The following is a 19,413-nucleotide window of genomic DNA, read 5'->3' on the forward strand; positions in this document are numbered from 1 at the left end:
ATATCCTGTGTGTTTAGAACTACAAAGGTGGGGGATAAGCTTTTAAGGCTTGCACAGAAAGGGAATCAGCCAGCACTTGGCACATGCCTTAAGGTTGTGCCAACATTCTGGAAATTCTCATTTTAACAGCTCCCGATTCCTTGAGGTGGTACAAGGGAATCACTCCAAAATATGTGGATCTGTGGAGTAAATTTTCAGTCAGAGAACTCCAATTACTGGTAAGTAACCCCAGTCTTTTTAGTTTGAGTTCTTCTGTAGTCTGGATATATCACATATATTTTCAAAATGGCCAACTAATAGATTTAAATAAAAAAGTATTTATTTTAAGATCACTAGAAAGTGTTACGTACCAAGCACAAAGTGCTCATAATAACCTCAAATGTATTATAACTCAAAACTACACATAAATTATCAACATGAAGTTCCCATGCTATGTCTGACACAGAGAAAGCTGACTAAAATGAAATAGTTCTGTTATGAGTTAGAAATGTGAAGCCTCATAAGGCTATCTGAATATGCATCAAAACATGTGTTGGTGTCTTATAATCACAAGTATATATATAAACATATATGTCAATATAAAATAAAGGTTTAATAATAAAAATTGACTTAAAAGACTAATAGGATTTTACTTCTCATGTTTTTTTTTCTGGAGAAAAAGCTTTACTTATTTCCACTTATTGTAAATACCATCATAATATTGACTTCTTTGTTGCTGCTTTGTTTTTATTATAAAACAGACATCCACAACAAAAACTCATAGAACAGAATGCTTCACGGTAAAGAGACACTCATTCTCACTCACTTTAAAATAAAAGACACTCATGAGTGGTATCATTATTAACAGTTTTTTATAAATCCAGAAATGTGTACACACAGTCCTATATACACACACACAGTCGTATGATACAGTATATGTGTACATACACATGTATAATGTGTTGTATTATATATATCCTTTTTCATTTCTAAAATAAATGGACTTATAGTGTACATCCTATTGAGCTTGCTTTTTTCTACTTAATTTATCTTGAACGTCTTTCTGTATCTGCACTTAAAAATCAGCCTTATGCATTTGATAGCTGAATAGTAAGTGATGAACCATGTATGGCTCTACCATTCATTTAATCAGTCTTTTTTAATGACTATTTGAGCTGTTTCCCAATCTTGCCGTCACAAACAGTCCTGCAGTAAAGAGATATTACACATTTATTCATATCCTTTTATGGGTATAGTTATCCATAGTATATTGTAGAGATAGAATCTTTGAATCAAAGGGTATGTGCGTTTTCAATTTTGGTAGATAGCAGGCAAATATTGTCTCCAAAAAAGTTGCACTAATTCATATTTCCACTATTAGCATATGAATTAACTGCCTGGCATATGACTTAATGTCATATAAGTGTTTCTCTGCCTTTGTATGTTAGTGAATTTTTTTTAGTTTATTTATTTATTAATTTAAGTGATCTCTACACCCAATATGGGGCTCAAACTCACGACCCCAAGATGAAGAGCTGCATGCTCTTCCAGCTGAGCTAGCCAGGCACCCCATTTGTGAAATTGTTATGCTATTTTATCTGGTTTCTGTTAAGACTTTCATCTCCCCCGAATAGTTACTAGTAAGGGCTGAAAAGAAGTTATTAACAGATATAGCTATAAATGATGAGTTTTTAAGATTAATATGTCAATAATCCACTGGCTTTTCTGATGAATATATAATAGTGATGAGTATACATTGTTTGCCTAAAATAAGAAAGCTTAAAATTAACTGATACCCAAAGCATGGGCTCTTCATGCATATCTTGCATATCTAATACAAATACTATTAATACTTAGTATCTAAAATGGCAACTATATATATGTAAAATTAACAGATTTTATTTTTAATAGAGAAGCTGATCATTTAACTTTTACCCAAATGTTTTTTCTCCCTCTAGATTTCAAATTGGGTTGTATTCTGGTAATAGATCTCCCTTGTTGTGTTATGTTGCATTTTGCAAGTTCTATTACCTTTGACCTGATTATGTACATGTTTTTTCTCAACATGTTATATAAATGTTAAATATTTAACAGTAAATAAATATTATTAATATTTAGAAGCATATATGGTAAACATGCATGTTTTTTCTTGGGAAGAAAGGAATGAATCACTTTATCACCCTTTTACTTCTAAAAAGGCTTCTACATTAACAGGGGGTTATCTGAGGGGATTCTAGAAGTTTCTGTTTTATTATCCTAGTAGGCCTCAACAGACTGAAAAACTGGATTTAATTTGAAGACAAGTTCAGAACAGTAAAATAAATGCAAACTTTGTACATCCAAGCATTATGAAATGAGAGCTCTCTAATTTCTCAAGAGAATAAAGATAAGAATTTGAGAGGGTTTCAATACGAAAAACATTTTTAACCTAATAAATAAACTTGCCAATATTGTTAATACCTTAAATTTTCTAAGATATAAGATAGTACCTCTCCATTTCATATATCATAGAATCTGAGATGCTATAGTCATTGAAATGCACCATTATTTTAAGATACACCACTGAGAAAGAAAAGTGCTGCCAATTGTCAGACACATTCTGATTTCAGACTCTATTTAAAAATGCATCTTAGTATCAAAGAAATGTGGTATATCTAAAATATCCCTAATCATGTGGGTAAACTGTTTCAAAAATAAACTTTTATTTTTGAAATTTAAATAGGTAGTTTCTTAATCCATAAAATATATTTTCCAAATTGATATTTCAAAAGTTAGTTATAATAGATACTGTATTCAGCAACTATAAACTAAATAAATGAGAAGCTGTTGGGAGCAGTTTATTTCTCAGACTGTGAGTGAATTTTCCAGGTCTTCTAACTCATTCTACTTCCTCCAGGGTGTTTCTAACTTTTAAAAACATTTTCCAACTACTTGTAATATAAAGTTTAAGCTATGTGAATTTTTAATGATTATAAGAATTTTATCCTCCTTGCTAAAGTAAAAAGATATGAGTTGAACTTTTAAATGACCTTCTGTCCTAAGGGTTTAAAAATAAAAATTATTGTGTACTTGTGTGGGGCTTAAAGTTGGCCAATACATTCATACACAAATACACACCTAAATATAGCATTTCTTTATTATAAGCCAGACTTCTATTTGAGACCATCAGTTTAGTAGGAAACAAAAGATCATATCTATGCCGCATTTTCTAGGACACATTTTTTTTAACCACTTGACACATCTTTAGATTTTAAGCAGACTTCGGTCTTTATAGTAGAGTTCAGTGAAAGCTTTCAGTTCTTAAATGTTAGAAAAATAGTTAGAAAAATAGTCATCTGGTACTATCATAGGTGAGAACAGTACCCTTCAGGTGTATTATCATTGGAGTTTGCTGAATCTACAAACTCGTTTATAGATTTTTATTTCCCAGGGTGTTTAGTGAACAGAAGATCCCTTTTATGTGGCTCAGAAATTTTTGGTGATGCTTATAATCTAGTGTTGAAAATTATTGGAGGATTAAAGATATATTTTAGCATCATCTTCCATTTCATCTTTCATTAACAATTCCTGTTTACTAAATAAAATTAGACCCTTTACATCCCATCTCCTTGTTTAAAGACTTGTTGGTAGAAAATCAGCCATGGTAACCAAGGTTACCTCAGCTGTCAAGGACAAAGGGTTAGGTTCTTATATAAAATCTCAACGTATTCAACTTTTCTTAAAAGTTCTTAGAACTAGTAGCATATAGACTGTGAAGTCAAAAGGACCTGGATTTATATCTTGGCTTATATTTATATTTATCTTTGTGAGCCTCAGTTATTTCATCCGGAAACTGGGCATAATGTTGCCTATCTCATAAGATTGTTACAAAGATTAAACGAGTTCATGTAAATTTAATACAAAAGTTTAATAAATGGTGGAAATTATTAGTAAAGCTCAAGTAATTTGGTGTTAGCCAATCATATTCATTATTGAATATAATATATAGATTTCTTAAAACTCATCTGCTACAAAGCTTAAAATAATGTCTAATGTAAGGTGGTATTTGATGAGTGATAGTATGATACACCACTTTTATAGTTAAAAGTATTCTGACCAAGTTTGCTAGCAGAAGAAAGCATGACATTACATGCTTTCTCCATCAGTTACCTACTGCCACAGTAATTCTGGGAAACAGCCAGCCACAAAACTTCAGTGATGTACAACACTAGGCATTAACTGTTGCACAGATGGAAGCAGCTGGAAGGAAATTAGGCAGCTCTGCTGATCTTGGCTGAGCTTGTTCACATATGTGAAGTTGACTGACTCCACGTGGCCCAGCCTTCAGCAGCCAAGCCCAAACATGTCCTTATAGTAAAGGACAAGGCACAAGAGTAAAAGTAGAGAGAGTACAAGTATATTTTCAAACTTCTAATTGCATCACAACTGCTAACATCCTGTTGGCCAAGGGAGATCATATGGCTGAACTCAGCATCAAGGGACAAGAAAATATATTTTACCTCTTGATGTGAGGAGCTACAAAGTCACATTGCAAATGACATGGAGAGAGGGAAGAATGAACAGTTGGGACCATTTTAATTATGTCAGTCTATCCCAGCTTCATACATTTGTCCTTAAAACTTATGAGGACTAGGTTGTCTTTGAAACTCACTGACGTTCTGTACTCTTTTGCTTTAGGAGATTTAGACCCTCTCCTTTTAAGTGAAAATGTCACTGGAATCAGAAACATTACCATTTATATAGCTGATTGAGATACTGAGTTTTAGAGGCTTTCTATTTGTTGTATTTTGGATTCTTTTTCCTTTTTATATATTCTGTTATTTTTAAGACCGAAGCTAAAGCACTATTTTTGCATATTAACAGCTATTTTCCTAAAAAGTGGGGATTACATGGAATGTGAAAAAATGTACTTAGATGGGCGGCTATGAAGAGGATTAAAAGAAATATCATTTTTGTGTAGTTCTGTATATGGGATCATATTTGGTGAAGTAATGTGGCAGTTTCTAGGGGAAGTGGACCTGAAATTCTGCCACACCATTCTCCCAGTTGGTATCTCACCTTAGGCAATTTTCTTAAAAATTAAGTCCTTCATGATGATAGCAGTTTTACACAGTTACTGTTTTTGGTTAGCAGTTATGCTAAGTTGTTAATAATATTTCTTGAAATTTTGTGTGTTTCAGAAATAGCCAGACAAGCAGCGCAAATAAAGCTTTTGAGAAAACTTCAAAAGCAGGAACAGGCTCGGGTTGCCAAAGAAGCTAAAAAACAGCAAGGTGGGTGATTTAAATGAAAACATAAACATGAAGAGTAAGTTTTGGGGAATTCATAGGAAGCTTGTCTTCTTCATTCCTTTGCTGATGATATCTGTGCTCTGGTTTTTCACCATAGCAATAATGGCTGCTGAGGAGAAGAGAAAGCAAAAAGAACAAATAAAGATTATGAAGCAACAGGTATGTTTATGCGTTGGAACTGATTTTTAAAACAGAAGTGTTACGTTGGGGCTCTATTGGTATATGTATATATGTACATTATTTTCATTTTGATTTCTGAAATAACAGTATTTCACATTAATGTTATGTATCTTAGAAAGTTGTCCTCTTGAATTAGTTAAAACTCACCTCATCTTTTTAAAGATTTTATTTATTTGAGAGAGAGAAGAAAGAGTGCATGCAGGCAGAGGGAGAGGGAGAAGCAGGCTCCCTGCTCAGGACTCAATCCTAGCACCCAGGACCCTGAGATCATGACCTGAGCTGAAGGCAGATGCTTAACCGACTGAGCCACCAGGTGCCCCTAAAATTCACCTCATTTTTGAACCAAGTCTTCTACTTCCAAATTTTTAGAGTTTACCAAAAAGTAAATCTGTCTAAGTATTTTTAATATCCTGATAGAGTTTAAGTGGACATCTCGACAGCTTTCAAACTTTTCGAGTAGTGTATCAGTAATTGAAGGCTATTGCTTAAATGTTCATATTTTAGTAAGAAAAGTTTGTTGTTATGAAACATCAAATAGGAGTAAAAAGTTAAACTCAAGTTATATAGAATAGGGTTTGTCCCCACTGCTTCTGAATGCTTAAAAATTACTACTGCAAAAAAACAAGAAAGCTGTATTTCAGCATATCCAGCATTCTATCTTATGTCTACAATCTCTCTCCCCTATGTCATATTCAAAAATAAATTTTGGTAAATGAAATGACTTTTAAATGTTTATAGGTAAAGCATTACATGCCTGGATATTCAACTTCATTTAAGATGGGAGTGTGTGAACCATTCTGCCACCTCCACATACTCACATAACCATTAAAGCAGAAAGATAATGGGGGAAACTACAATTTGTTTAAATTTTTTAACAGCAAGTAGTTATTTCTGAGTATGAAACAAAGTAAATTGTGTTATTATATAAATAGCTGCTAAATAAATGGGTTGGGCTGGATGTGATGTGGCTATCTCCAAGGTTCCTCCCAGTATTGGCTAAGACAGTGGGATTAGGGAGAGTTGATGTGGAACGGAGAGCCAGAACTTAGTCTGTAGTCATGGAGCTGAGAGCTGAATATGGTCTCTGCTCCTTAATATTTTTGTGACCTTAGAGGAGTTATTTAACCTCTGTGTCTCTGTTTCCGTAAAAGAAAATAATTGCATTAGCTAACAATTAAATGAGATCATGAATGTAAAATGTCTACCATAATGCCTGGCACAAAACAAATGCTCACTTTTTAAAAGATATAGAACACCAAACTATATAGTGCAATTCTTTCCTGTAATTTAATGTAGTCAATTGTAAACTTGAATTCTTTCCTTAGTTTGTTGATTGTGACTGCTAGAGACACTGTAAGATTGAATTAAAAATATGTAATCTCATTTATTAAAATATTTATTTACTATATATTACATATATATGTAAAATAGTTTATATTTCGTTTTAAGTGAAATACTGTTTTTTATGGCTTATCCTATTTCCTGATGGCTAGAGACCCATCAAATCCCATCAGCATTCTAAGTTCGGCTTTGTGATCCTAAACCCTTGAAGTGGCTACACCCTAAGTCTATCTAGTTCTTGCCGCTCATCAAAAAAGCACTGGGGTCCCAAGGTTCCAGCAACATTAATACAAAAGAACTGATATTAGATATTCATCAAGATATTTGTCTAAGGCTAGTCTCGTAATACCATTTGCCTTATTCCTTGTTGCCAACAAAGTGAATCAAAGTCCAGCATAGGTTTACTCACACAGTTATACGATGCCTGTTTTAAAGTCAGCATTAGATCTGGGAAAAAAATAGTAGCGCTTCTTATCCTCTGGATTATTTTTTCCACCTAGTAGGCCCAAAATATCACCATACAGTCCTCAAAGCAATTTTCTGGAGGCTTGCAGAAGCATTATTATGAAGCAAAAGGATCAAAAGCATTGGAATCTGACCAGGTCTTCTCTGTATTTAGTATTTGACTTTAGGCAAAATATTTACCCTCTAGGAAATTCAATTTTCTCTTAGGTTAAAAAAAAAAAAAAGATAACGTCAACTTCTATGTTATTTTTTTTAGTGATCAATAAGATATTTTATGTTCAGTACTTGGGTACGCAATATTATAAGGTGACCCAATATTATAATTTATAAAAAAGGTTTATCTCTGCTAATATTAATGACAGCACTACCAAATACATGTACATATATATGAATCACTTGGACAGCTAAGATAAAGTTCTGACTGAGTGTACTTAAGCCCAAGATTCCATACCTATCTCTGTGCTTAAGAGAATAATGAATGACTTGCTGACTTGAGAACCTACCACCTTATAACCTTATGATGAACAAAAGCAGAAAAATTAAATCACAAGTATGCTTAACATAGGACTCAAGTTCTAATCTAAATAAATATATCAAATGTAGATCAAGTATAGCCTTCTCTGAGATTTGGAAATGAAATAAAAGATACACTTAGGTGTTTGGCAAGCTATCATTAATATTCAATACCAAGTAGGATCACCAAAAAATTATAGAATAGGTGCAGTCTTCTAAAATCAGAACAGTAATTTCAGAAATCTCATTTTCCTGCAGTAGAGCCCTACAGGGAATCAATAACAGTGTGGTGGGAAAAAGGAATACCTTTAAAAACATTATAGCATAGTTTCAAAAGGTACACTAGCATCTGGAGATTGGAATAGGTATCGTAATAGAAAGCAGTATAAAATGTGTTGGTTTTAGAAATCCTAGGACAAGTGCAATTTGCAAGTAGAACAATTTGGGTATTAAACTATGTATTCTCATCAGTGCCAATTTGGGAATTTCAAAGGGGTTTATGAACATGAAATTGTTAACAATGTGCTTATAACATATTGCATAATTTTAAAAAATGACATGTAAAGTTCTTATCAAACTTTACATGATCATTAAATTCCGAAACAATATGTTAAATTTAGACAATGTGAATAACTAGTATGTCATGTGAATCATTCCCTAGAATGTTAAATTGTAATTAATCCTATTTATTTATTTGAGAGAGATTGAAAGAGCACAAGCAGAGGGGAGGGGCAAAGGCAGAAGAAGAGGGAAAAGCAAGCTCCCCACTGAGCAGGGAGCCCAAGTCAGGGCTCGATCCCAGGACCCTGGTATCACAACGTGAGCCCAAGGCAGACCCTTAACCAACTGAGCAACCCAGGAGCCCCAATAATTGATCCATGTATAAACAATTTTAGATTACTTCTGAATTTGGCTTATTATAGTAATTAAAAGTAATGTCATGTTATCATGTTATTCACCATGTGAAATAAGAAATTATGGTATGGAAATTGTTGTTAATAATAATCTATTACAATTTTATGGCACTTTATACTTTTTAAACATTTTAATTTCATCATAACATAGTAAAGGGCAGACATCTGTCCCTGTTTTATACAAGAATATTTACTTGTTCAAGATCATGCAATGAACGACAGTAACTCAGGACTAGCCTTAGGTTTTCTGACTCCCGAGGTACTATTTTTTTCCTATTATTCTGACCTATATTTATCTGAAATTAAATAATACTTATACTAGCATACAGGCTAAATGAATTTAATTAACCTTGGCTTACCTGGTTTCTGTATCCTTATGTAGCATTTGTATTTTACAAATTGTTTTGAGAAATTTTATGAAATGATACTAATTTAAGACATGAATGTATATATGTTGTTAAGCTAAATCATTAAGTTTTGTATCCAGCATGGGCAACCTTTGGTAAATGTGTACTTGTATCTTAAATCATGATTCCACTTGAATACTTTTCTCCTATATATTTAGTTTATTGTCTTAAATTATCATTTTTTCTACAGGAAAAAATTAAAAGGATACAACAAATCAGAATGGAAAAAGAACTTCGAGCCCAGCAAATTCTAGAGGTAGAACTCTTAAATTTGATATAATTGAAGTTATATAGTCATATATCTTAAAGTCTACAAAAATTAAAATTTTACCCACATGATCTCTCATACAAATTAGTATGTTCATCAGAAATTCTCTTTATATGTAACGCATAGAATAAGACCTTATCTGAACCTTACTTAGCCAGCTAGTCTAATCCTAACAGTAAAAATGCAGAAAATAAGACAAAACAGAAAAAAGGAAACCTCTGAGCAGCCAGTATAGTGTCAGAAAGTTCCTGTGCTAAAACTCATTTTCTTTACTTTTAGAAAATTCATTAAGACTTATAGTCAGATATTTACTTTCAATTTAGAAATAAAACATTACAGAAGTAAAAGTAAATTTTAAATGTGGTAACAGCTTCACTAGCTTGGTTTTCTGGTTTCTAATATATTCCTCTTCCCCTGAAGCTACTGGAATAAAGCTAGAGGACATATATTGGCAACAGCAAAAGTAATAGCCAAAAGACAGCAAGGGAAAATGCAAAAAAAACCTCCAGCCCACATATATAGGAATTCAGAAGCCTAGCAAGAATGCGTAATTTTGTAGTTGAATAGCAAACAATTTGCAACACCTTAATGGCCAAAATACATTACTCTGTCGAACTGTGTAGTATCATAACTGATGTTCAGAACAATGGCCCTGAGTCATCAAGAAAAAGCCAAATCGTGTTAAGTATACTATGCCTGAACAGGCATATATCTCAAAATTATTTTCATCCAAAATTGTGAAAATAAACGTTTAATGTTTAAAATTATTATAACCTCTCAGCTATTCAGGAAACCATTGCCACATAAAACAATTCCCCAAGGACTCCAGATAGCTGAAGTTTTCTGTTACAGTGTTTTTCTGTGTAGAAATATACACATATTTCCTTACCCACTTCAAATTAATTTTAAAACCCCCCAAATAGAAAGTATGCCTATCTTAAAGTAAACTGACAATAACTACTGAATAGTCATAAAACTACTAGATGGTTAAAGGCTTTAAGATTGTGAAGCTCAAATTTGATAGCATGATCTTGATATTCAAAATGTACTTCATGAAATATGTTTACTTTTAAAAAAGCTTTAATTAACCACATTGTACAGCTAGAGATAATGAGATTTAATGTTTCATTTAAATCATCTGAGTAATGGATTTCTTTACCTCAAATTTCAAGTGTTAAAAAAGAAATTTCAAATAAAGTGGACATGTGCATTTTTAATGTGTTACTGATTTATTCATTAAATAACTTGTTTATCAGTTAAAATCCACCCCATTTTCTAAATTTTCTACAGTGATCGTGTTTTACTTTTAAAAATCAGAAAAAAGACAATACATGCCACAAAATCATTTTTTTTGTGTGATTAAGTTTTAAGTTAAAAGACATCAACACTCCGTTATTTCAGACTTTTAACAGAGATTGAAGAGTAAAAGCTGATATAGTCTTATGCATTTAAGAACTTTTTGTATATCTTAATGCTAATCTATACGTTAAAAATGAAATTAGTATGTTAAATATAATGTTAACTGGGGGCAAATATGTAATTGTCTACATATATGTTACATATTGTTTTGTACCTTGTGAGACATGTAGCTCCATTTTCAAGTCTGAGATTGTTTTCGAGTTGTAGTGGTGCTGTTGCATGACATTGAGACCTGTTTTGCATGCACAGGCTAAAAAGAAAAAGAAGGAAGAAGCAGCAAATGCCAAATTATTGGAGGCCGAGAAACGAATAAAGGTTAGTTTAGATGAGAACCAGAGTTTTTATTTTTCAAAAATAAAAACTATGTGATGTTACACCAGTATCAATTATATATTAAAAAAAAGCTCTCCTCAAAATAATTATCTTAAAAAAATGTTTAGCTCAGATACAACATGTGTACAATGTGTGCTTTTATTGTATGTATATTGTATGTATATGTTTTTTTTAAATTTCATTATACAGGCATTATGTGATATTTCGAGCTCTTTAAGCAAACATCAAATCAGAAATGCAGACTATTGCATAATACCTGTATATAGTTTTGCTGAATCAGAATGATCTTCCCAAAGCTATTTTGTGTTGTTGATGTTGATGTTTCAATTTGTGTCCCAAATGTGATTCTCTACTTAGATTATAACTTTATCTTGGTTAATGTCCAGCAACTGTTTTAACAATTAAAAAGTGAAGAGCCTAAGAAACAAAAACCTAACTTGAGCAAACTGTTATTTGCCAATAATAAAATTAGCCATTGTTAATTATTGTAATGTTTTGGTTTTGATTTTCTGTTATGAAGCATTAGAGTTGGACCCCCCCCAACCACACACACACACACACACACACACATTCTACCCCTCATCTTCCACTTTTTCTCATAATTAATTACTAAAAGAGGGCAGCTGAGTGATCCTGCTGGTCTTGGAAACAGACACAATTATATCCTATAAAGCCAGGGAGTTACTTTTTCTTCATTGACTTTCTTATTTTTTTCTTTAGATTTCTACCCCTTTTCATTGCTTCCCTTAATATCATCTAGTATTTTATCTTCATAAGAACATTTAAATTGATGACATTTGTAGAATTGCTTGCATTAAGCCTGACCACCTTGGGTTAGTGCCTTGAATTATAGCTGAGCGTGAAAATTACTTTCATTCATAGATAGTGTACAGAAATGATACGGATGCTGTTAAGGTACAATATAGTATATTTAGGAATTTATGTTCAGAGTGAACAGAGTTCGAATGAGCTGGATTTGAGGGTTGCTGTATATAATGTATTAAAATAATTTTAAAGATACATGTGTCAGTTGTATCTGATATGCTCTACCATTTAGCTAGTCAGTTCAGTAAATGTGCCCTTGAAATATGCTATTAAGTTATTGAATTTTAAGTTTAAATGGCTGCTGAATAGGATCCTTGCTACTATCATATAATCTTTCTCTGTTAAGTAGAGCCATATGAAATTGCCACTATGTAAGCAAAAAAATGATCAATTATTTGCAATTCCATGTGGCTTAACGTAATGGAAGGTTCTAGAATCTCAGAAAAGGAATTTTTAATACTTGTACTATGTTCTAAATCTTCCCTAAAAATTATATATTAAAAGTTTCTTATTTTTAAGGAAAAAGAAATGAGAAGACAACAAGCTGTTCTTCTGAAACATCAGGTCTGTATACATATAGTTATACAATTGCTGAAATGTACATTTTATAATTTTTCTTAAATCTATTTTGGGGAAAATCTTCAAAATGTTTTCTTTAAAATTTTCAATTTAATTCCTGCTTAAGTTTTTCCTTCATCTTATGGTTTATTGCCTTGCTTTGGTATTGGTGTCTTTTGGGGGGTTAAAAATTGGTTTCATGACTCTGTGATTTCTGTTTCATAATGTTGTGCCAACTCTTTCTACCAGGAGTTGGAGAGGCATAGACTAGATATGGTATGGGTATGTTTATTTTTGTACATCTAACACCGCATTGTGATTTGGTTGTGATATGGTTGTCATAGCAATGCATAAAGTGTAGCACTGGCTGCTGTCATATTACATACTGCTGCATGGCTTTACAGCACAGTGCATTGCATACATCTGCTTGTCTGTCTATAAAGAAGTATGATACATCTCCAAGATTTCTAATTGAATTGTGCAAGCCTTATATAAGGCTGCTGTCCAAAAATTTACATTACTGATGTCACGATGAAAGTTGGATCCCTATACAATTAGATACGATGATGACCCATATTCTCCCATCATTCTAGATGCAAAACTGCCATTGAATACAATGGGAATTTTGAGTTAGGTTGATGAGAGAATATGAAATATATTCTGGTTTTATAGACAAAATTTTAGAAATAATTTTAGAAATATCCCTTTGGGGGGACCAAATACATTTAAACAAAAAGAATTCATTAGATATAACTGTGATTTTTTTATTTTAAAATAAAATGAGATTATCAAAACTAGTGCTTACCTTATTTTCATACTGTGCCTTTTAGATTCCATTTATTAGCCCATGGTGCAGCTTTTATGGCCTTAAATAGCGCATCAAGTGGCAGACATCAGTAAATAGGAATATCCCATTTCATTGGTGTTGGTATGTGAACCACGACTAGTTTAACTAAATTGGTATAAAAGCTTTAAAAAAAATCTTTCTAATTTCTTGGTAGCCTATTGAATTTACAAAATGATAATATGCTTGAAATAAAAATAACTTAATTCTAAAACCATGAAGTGAAAGTGATTATAAACCGATTTCTGCCTGATCTAAAAATTTAAGAACAATACAACCTTTAGTTTAATTGGCCTATGGTACATATTTGTGGTTTTTCTAATAGCAGATGTAAGGTAACTGACCTGTTCCAGCCAACCATTATGCTTTTTGTTCTGCCAGCTTTTGAAGGAGCATCACAACTGACCATAAGTAAATCTTGTATGCTTCTGTTTACACTGTCTCCATGTTCATTGCTTTACCTTTTTGCTTTTGATTGTTCTTGTATTTGCTTTCTAAACCTGAACTAAAACATGCACAGACTGGCCATTCTTGTCTTATATTTAGTATTTACTGTGACTTGTCTATAAATGCTAAACATGCTATACTGAGTTTTGTTTTGTTTTGTTTTGTTTTTTTCATTTCAAAATCAAACTATTAATTATAGTTATTTTCCTAATCTTATCTGGCCTAATAGGAACGAGAGAGAAGGAGACAACATATGATGCTTATGAAAGCTATGGAAGCTCGTAAAAAAGCAGAAGTAAGTGCATGTTTCTAGAAAAATACTAGTATTTTTTCCTAAAGCATTGGTTTTTCTAAATATAAATTTTTCGTAATATAGGTTTGTCATGGTTTATTAGCTTTCATAAGCAAGCCAAATATTAAAGATAATAACTATTACAACATAAAATAATGTAGGAAGGATTCCAATCTATGTGTTAATTTTCTTGGCTGAGATTTTAATTATCTTTTTTTAATGTAGTGAATGGTATTTGTTTGGTTAAAAGTAGTAATTTATTACTGTAACCAGAGTTTAACAAAATTAATACTTACAGCATGCCTAAACAAGTCCTGTGTGTCCTAACTGAAACACTAGTCAGTCCAACCATGGACTTCTGCCTTCAGAATAATTCTGAAGTGTAAAATTGGGCTTAAGTACTTTCCTTAAAATAGACTTTTAACAGATAATTCAGAATAGGGAAATTACTGAAATAAGTCAAAATGAACTTATTTGTAATAGAAACCAATTAAAGGTTAAACTATATATTACAAAGGAATGCATTGTGTATTAAAATGGTTGAATAGAGGTGTGGCCATTATATCCAGGGCTTTGGAATGTGAGACTCAGAATTCCCATGCCGACTCTGAACCAACCTGCTTTACCTCTTCAGGCTGGCTGGCTTGCTCCGCTTCTTTTCTTTTTTTCTTTTCTTTTCTTTTCTTTTCTTTCTTTCTTTCTTTCTTTCTTTCTTTCTTTCTTTCTTTCCTCCTTTCCCTCTTTTTTTCTTGTTTCAAATTTTTATTTAAATTGTAGTTAGTTAAAGGTTATTTCTTCTTTTAAATTGAGATAATGATACCTACCTCCTAGGATTATAAGATCATCAACTGAGATAAACATTTAATAAATGAGAATTAATAAAGATAACAGTTTGGTCTGCAAATTTGAGAGGCCTGTATCTCAGTATTTTGGCCTCAGCTCCGGCTAAAACTATCATTATTGATTTCTAATATAGAGAGACAATAAGCGTATTGTTTAGGAACCTGGACATTGTAACCCAGTTACCTGGATTTGAATTCTGGTTTCAGTGCTTTCAGCTACCTGACCTTAGGCAGGTTATTTCACCTGTCTGTGATTCAAATTTTTCATCTATAAAATAGAGATGATACCAGTTCCTGTTTCATTCTGTAGTAATGATTAAATGGGTGTGTATCTGTATGATTGTATGTGTAAAGTTTTTGGAACAAAGCGTAGCACCACACAGTGCTTATAGTTCCTTATCACTCTCTCTGTGTTTGCTGTATAGAGTGGGCCTAGCAAGATGCATACCCAGGTTGGGAACTGCTCACACAGATTACCTCTAAAGCCTCTTCCAGCAATCACTTCTGTGACTCTCCTAAATTTCATGAAATTTTGCCTTAACGTTTTTCTTACTATCTTCTCTTCCAAACCTGTTAATTATCCAGGCCCATTGACAGCCTTTACACCTAACATAACAGTGGGGTCTGTGCATGGATTTATAACCATAATCTCTGAAAAATGACAAGCAGAGAAAGAGAAAGGCAACAGATTCTGAGAATCGGAGTGGCTGCTATCTCTGTTCCCGTCTAAAAGCAGTATGGCTGTGGGAAGAGTAGGAAAGAGGATTAATTAAAATTCTGAAAGCTCAACCTAATTTCATCCAATCTGGAGAGATAGAAACTGAAAGAACAACTTAGGAAAAAGACCTAGAAAATCCCTCAAGAGACAAGTTCCTCTCCACCAAGTATACTTCTTTCCAGAGGACTAAGGAGAACCAGGGCATGCCATTCTGATTTTTCCTGATGGGGAGAAAAACAAAAGAAAGGCAGAATTATGGCAATAACACAGAGCATTATCTCTAGATATACTAGAATTTAGTAGAACGGGAGAACCCAAGAGTAACAGTAAGATCATCAAAGAGAGTGAATGCCCAGGTTAAAAGGTACCAAAAGGCCCAAAAGGCATGACCTTTTCCATTGGTTTTTCATATTTCCTGTTAACTGAGAGGAGAGTGGGAAAAGCTGCTGAAGAGAGGTGGGTAAGATCTAGTTTGAGTGAAAGATAGCGGCCACAGGATAAATGAAGGTAATTAAAATTACACCTTCTAAGAACCCATGAAAGACCAAGAGCACCTTTCGTGGGAAAAAGATTTACCTTTGACTAAATAAAGCGAATCAGGTACATCGGTTCCGATAAAACTTGGAAAGGAATATGAGAAACCAAGTACAGCTCTTGCTCTTCTAGCTCATTCATCCTCAGAAAAAAGAAACATGAGTAATATACACAGTATTACAGTATTTACCCTTCTCTCTGAAGTACTTCAAAAAATAAAAATAAGTATCAGATAAAGTGAGAAGGAGCTAAAAACAAAAGCACCTATATTGGGGCAGTACACATTCTTGATTGGGCTGCCCACATCAAGCATAAGTAATTAGAAAAGGATTGTCAAGGCAACCATGCCAAAATATTAAACCAAGAAAAAAAAGAGAGAGAGAGAGAAATGTATGAAAAAGTTATAACATAAAGCATCGTAATTTAAGGAACCTTCCTTCCCTTGTTTTCATTCTTGTTTTCCTCAGCACTCCCTATGTGTTTTCCACAGAGCAGCCAGAGTGATCTTTTCAAAAGTGAACCGGGTTACATCTTAACACTTTCTAGTGGCTTTTCATTACAGTTGTAATAAAGTCCAAATTCCTCACATGATAAAGCAGTCCCACATGCTCTCACCTCCGCCTGTCACTCCAACTTTACCTCATACAATTTGTCTCTTAAGTACTATATTCCAGTCAGTTTTGGTTTTTTATTATCCTAAACAAAGGGTCTTTACCATTGTTGTTTTTCCACCAAATATTCGAGTAGTTCTTATTTGTTGTTTAGTTATAGATCAAATGTTTACTTGTCAAAGAGGCCTTCCCAGAACACCTAATTTTGCCCTTTTTTATACCCCATCTCTGGAACTCCATTCTGTCATCTTATTTATTTTATAGTTTTTTGTGGTCTCTTCCTCCCAGGATGTAAGATCTTTGAGGAATCTTGTCTGTCTCGTCTACCACTGTAGAGCCAGGTATATAGTTGGAGCTTCGAAAATTGTAGATGAATGAATGAATGAATGAATGAATGAATGAATGAATGAATGATTTAAAATGAAAACAGGAGTTAAACAAATTGATTAAAGTAGCATTAAAGAATGAGTACATTATTATGTTTTCTATCTATATAATTTTCTTTATGTAATAATAAAATCTTTATTTTACTCTAGATGGTTTTCTTAAAGTTAGACATTCAAGGAACTATTATTTAAAATGACTTATGTCACGAATAATCCTTTATTGGAATGTTTAAGAGTACCCCATAGGTGAAACTGAGCTCTTAAAATGTTGTTATCCTCTGATAACTGTAGACTTGGGAACAAGACTAGATAATTTTTCCAGTTATTCTGATTTTAAATTGTGTTCCTTTATTGAATGGTACCTATAGATATGTGATCAACTAAGTATTTTTTTAACTTCTTTATTATTTTGTGCACAGCATTAGATTAGATACTGCAAGAAAAACAAAAATAATAATAATGATTTTTTTATCATATCAGAGAGATAAAAATTTACAGTATAAACAGTTAGGCAGCAATTAGGCATATGTTTTTACTGGCAATCCAAACTTTCATCAGATCTTTACATCAATGTGCCACCTCTATGAATATTAACAAAATATTCCTATATGTACTTGTCCATTTCCTTATTATTACTTAACATGCAACAGATGTAACTAGTGTAATGCCAATAATAGGGATATCTTGGCTTCATATTCTATCTCCTATTACCTGTAATTTTTTTCTGTTATTAACTATTAAGAAAACAAACTTTATTGTAAAAATTAAGTTTTTACAGGGCCAACCAAAAATTCTGAACTGATCATGATTCTAACTTTAAATACTTTCAACATTTAATTATTAGATTGTGAAGAAAGAAAAATAGAGAAGATAAACAAAAATGCTATGAATAATATTTAAAGAACTAATGAGGTTAAAAAAATAAATTGCTTTCACCTTGTTAATTAAAAATTTCCTATAACATCTGAAATTATTCCAAGAACCTCCCCATATCCATCAAAGTAAGATGGTAACACAAACTCCACTTTTATGTTACTCTGTGTACACTATACTGATCTTTTTGATTTAGTATTAACTCAATATATTTTCCCTAAAATAATCCCAATCTATAGATTTTCCTTTATATAAATCTATAATTAGTGGGGCGCCTGGGTGGGTCAGTCAGTTAAGTATCTGCGGTCTGCTTGGGTCATGATCCCAGGGTCCTGGGATTGAGGGGGTGTTGTGCATGGGATTCCCTACTCAGCAGGGAGTCTGCTTCTTCCTCTCCCTGCACCCCTCCCCCCTGCTCATGTTCTCTCCCCCACCCCATAAATACATAAAAATCTTTTTAAAAATCTATAATTAGTAAGAATATTCAGACTTATATAAATTACTTGTTATTCTCTTATTAATTTTAAAGGGTCATTACTGTATCATCATAGTTTATAAATATTTTCATAAGAAAATATAAGAAAGAATAGTTAGTCTCATGAATAAAAAGGTTTATTTCCTAGTATAATTCAAGTATAATATGAGATACCTCTGCTTGCATTATTACTAAGCACTAGAAACAGGTTGATTAAAGCGATGTGACAAAGTAGCTCAAAATCTCCTCTTTCATTTATAAAAACTTTAAACCATAACAGTCACAAATTTATAATCACTTTACTCATATTAACTGAAAAATCAACCACAGCAATCAACAGAGTCTTTTATATGTCTCCCTCCAAGGATCAATAAACTACAAAAGGTTGTTAAATATACATCTATCACAGAATGACTGTGTCAGCATTTTAGGAAACAAAACCATAAAATACGAGAGAGTAGTTGAGGTTTCAGAAGTCATCTAATAAACAATTTGAAAGCAGAAAAAATATATAACCCCTCCCCATCCATGATTCAAGTCATAAGACTATTTTATAATCCTATATTTATATTAATCATTAGTTAGTGAAAAATGAAAATAAGTAGAATTGCACATGTAGATGGTTTTGTTTAAGCAAACCCATTGTTTGGTTGAAGACATAGTAAATATACTTCTGTGACATGCTTGTATATTGTATTTATATGGTGTACTTACAATGTCCTTTAATTTTAAAGTTAAATAGTCTAAAAACAAATAATTTTATATTAACCGTATGATAACATGTTAAATGTCCTATAAACAAAATCAGTTTTTAAAAGATTATTATCAATTTAATTTAGGTATATTAAAATCTCTGATTATCTGAGTTAAGTATTATTAACAATTTTAATTTTAATTT

The 19,413-nt window shown here is 32.4% G+C and overlaps 1 protein-coding gene across 1 annotated transcript in view; it reads left to right on the forward strand.

Moving 5' to 3' along the window:
* The window catches only part of BAZ2B (bromodomain adjacent to zinc finger domain 2B), a 404,062-nt gene that overhangs the window by 326,869 nt on the left and 57,780 nt on the right, over positions 1-19,413 (forward strand). Inside the window, exons 17-22 of the mRNA XM_040644603.1 lie at positions 5,160-5,252; positions 5,368-5,429; positions 9,281-9,346; positions 11,027-11,092; positions 12,455-12,499; positions 14,014-14,079. Coding sequence (XP_040500537.1) covers positions 5,160-5,252; positions 5,368-5,429; positions 9,281-9,346; positions 11,027-11,092; positions 12,455-12,499; positions 14,014-14,079 — 398 coding nt within the window. The remainder of the gene's footprint in view (positions 1-5,159; positions 5,253-5,367; positions 5,430-9,280; positions 9,347-11,026; positions 11,093-12,454; positions 12,500-14,013; positions 14,080-19,413) is intronic.

This window comes from Ursus maritimus, unplaced genomic scaffold, assembly GCF_017311325.1.
Source record: "Ursus maritimus isolate PB19 unplaced genomic scaffold, ASM1731132v1 scaffold_1, whole genome shotgun sequence".
Taxonomy (NCBI): domain Eukaryota; kingdom Metazoa; phylum Chordata; class Mammalia; order Carnivora; family Ursidae; genus Ursus; species Ursus maritimus.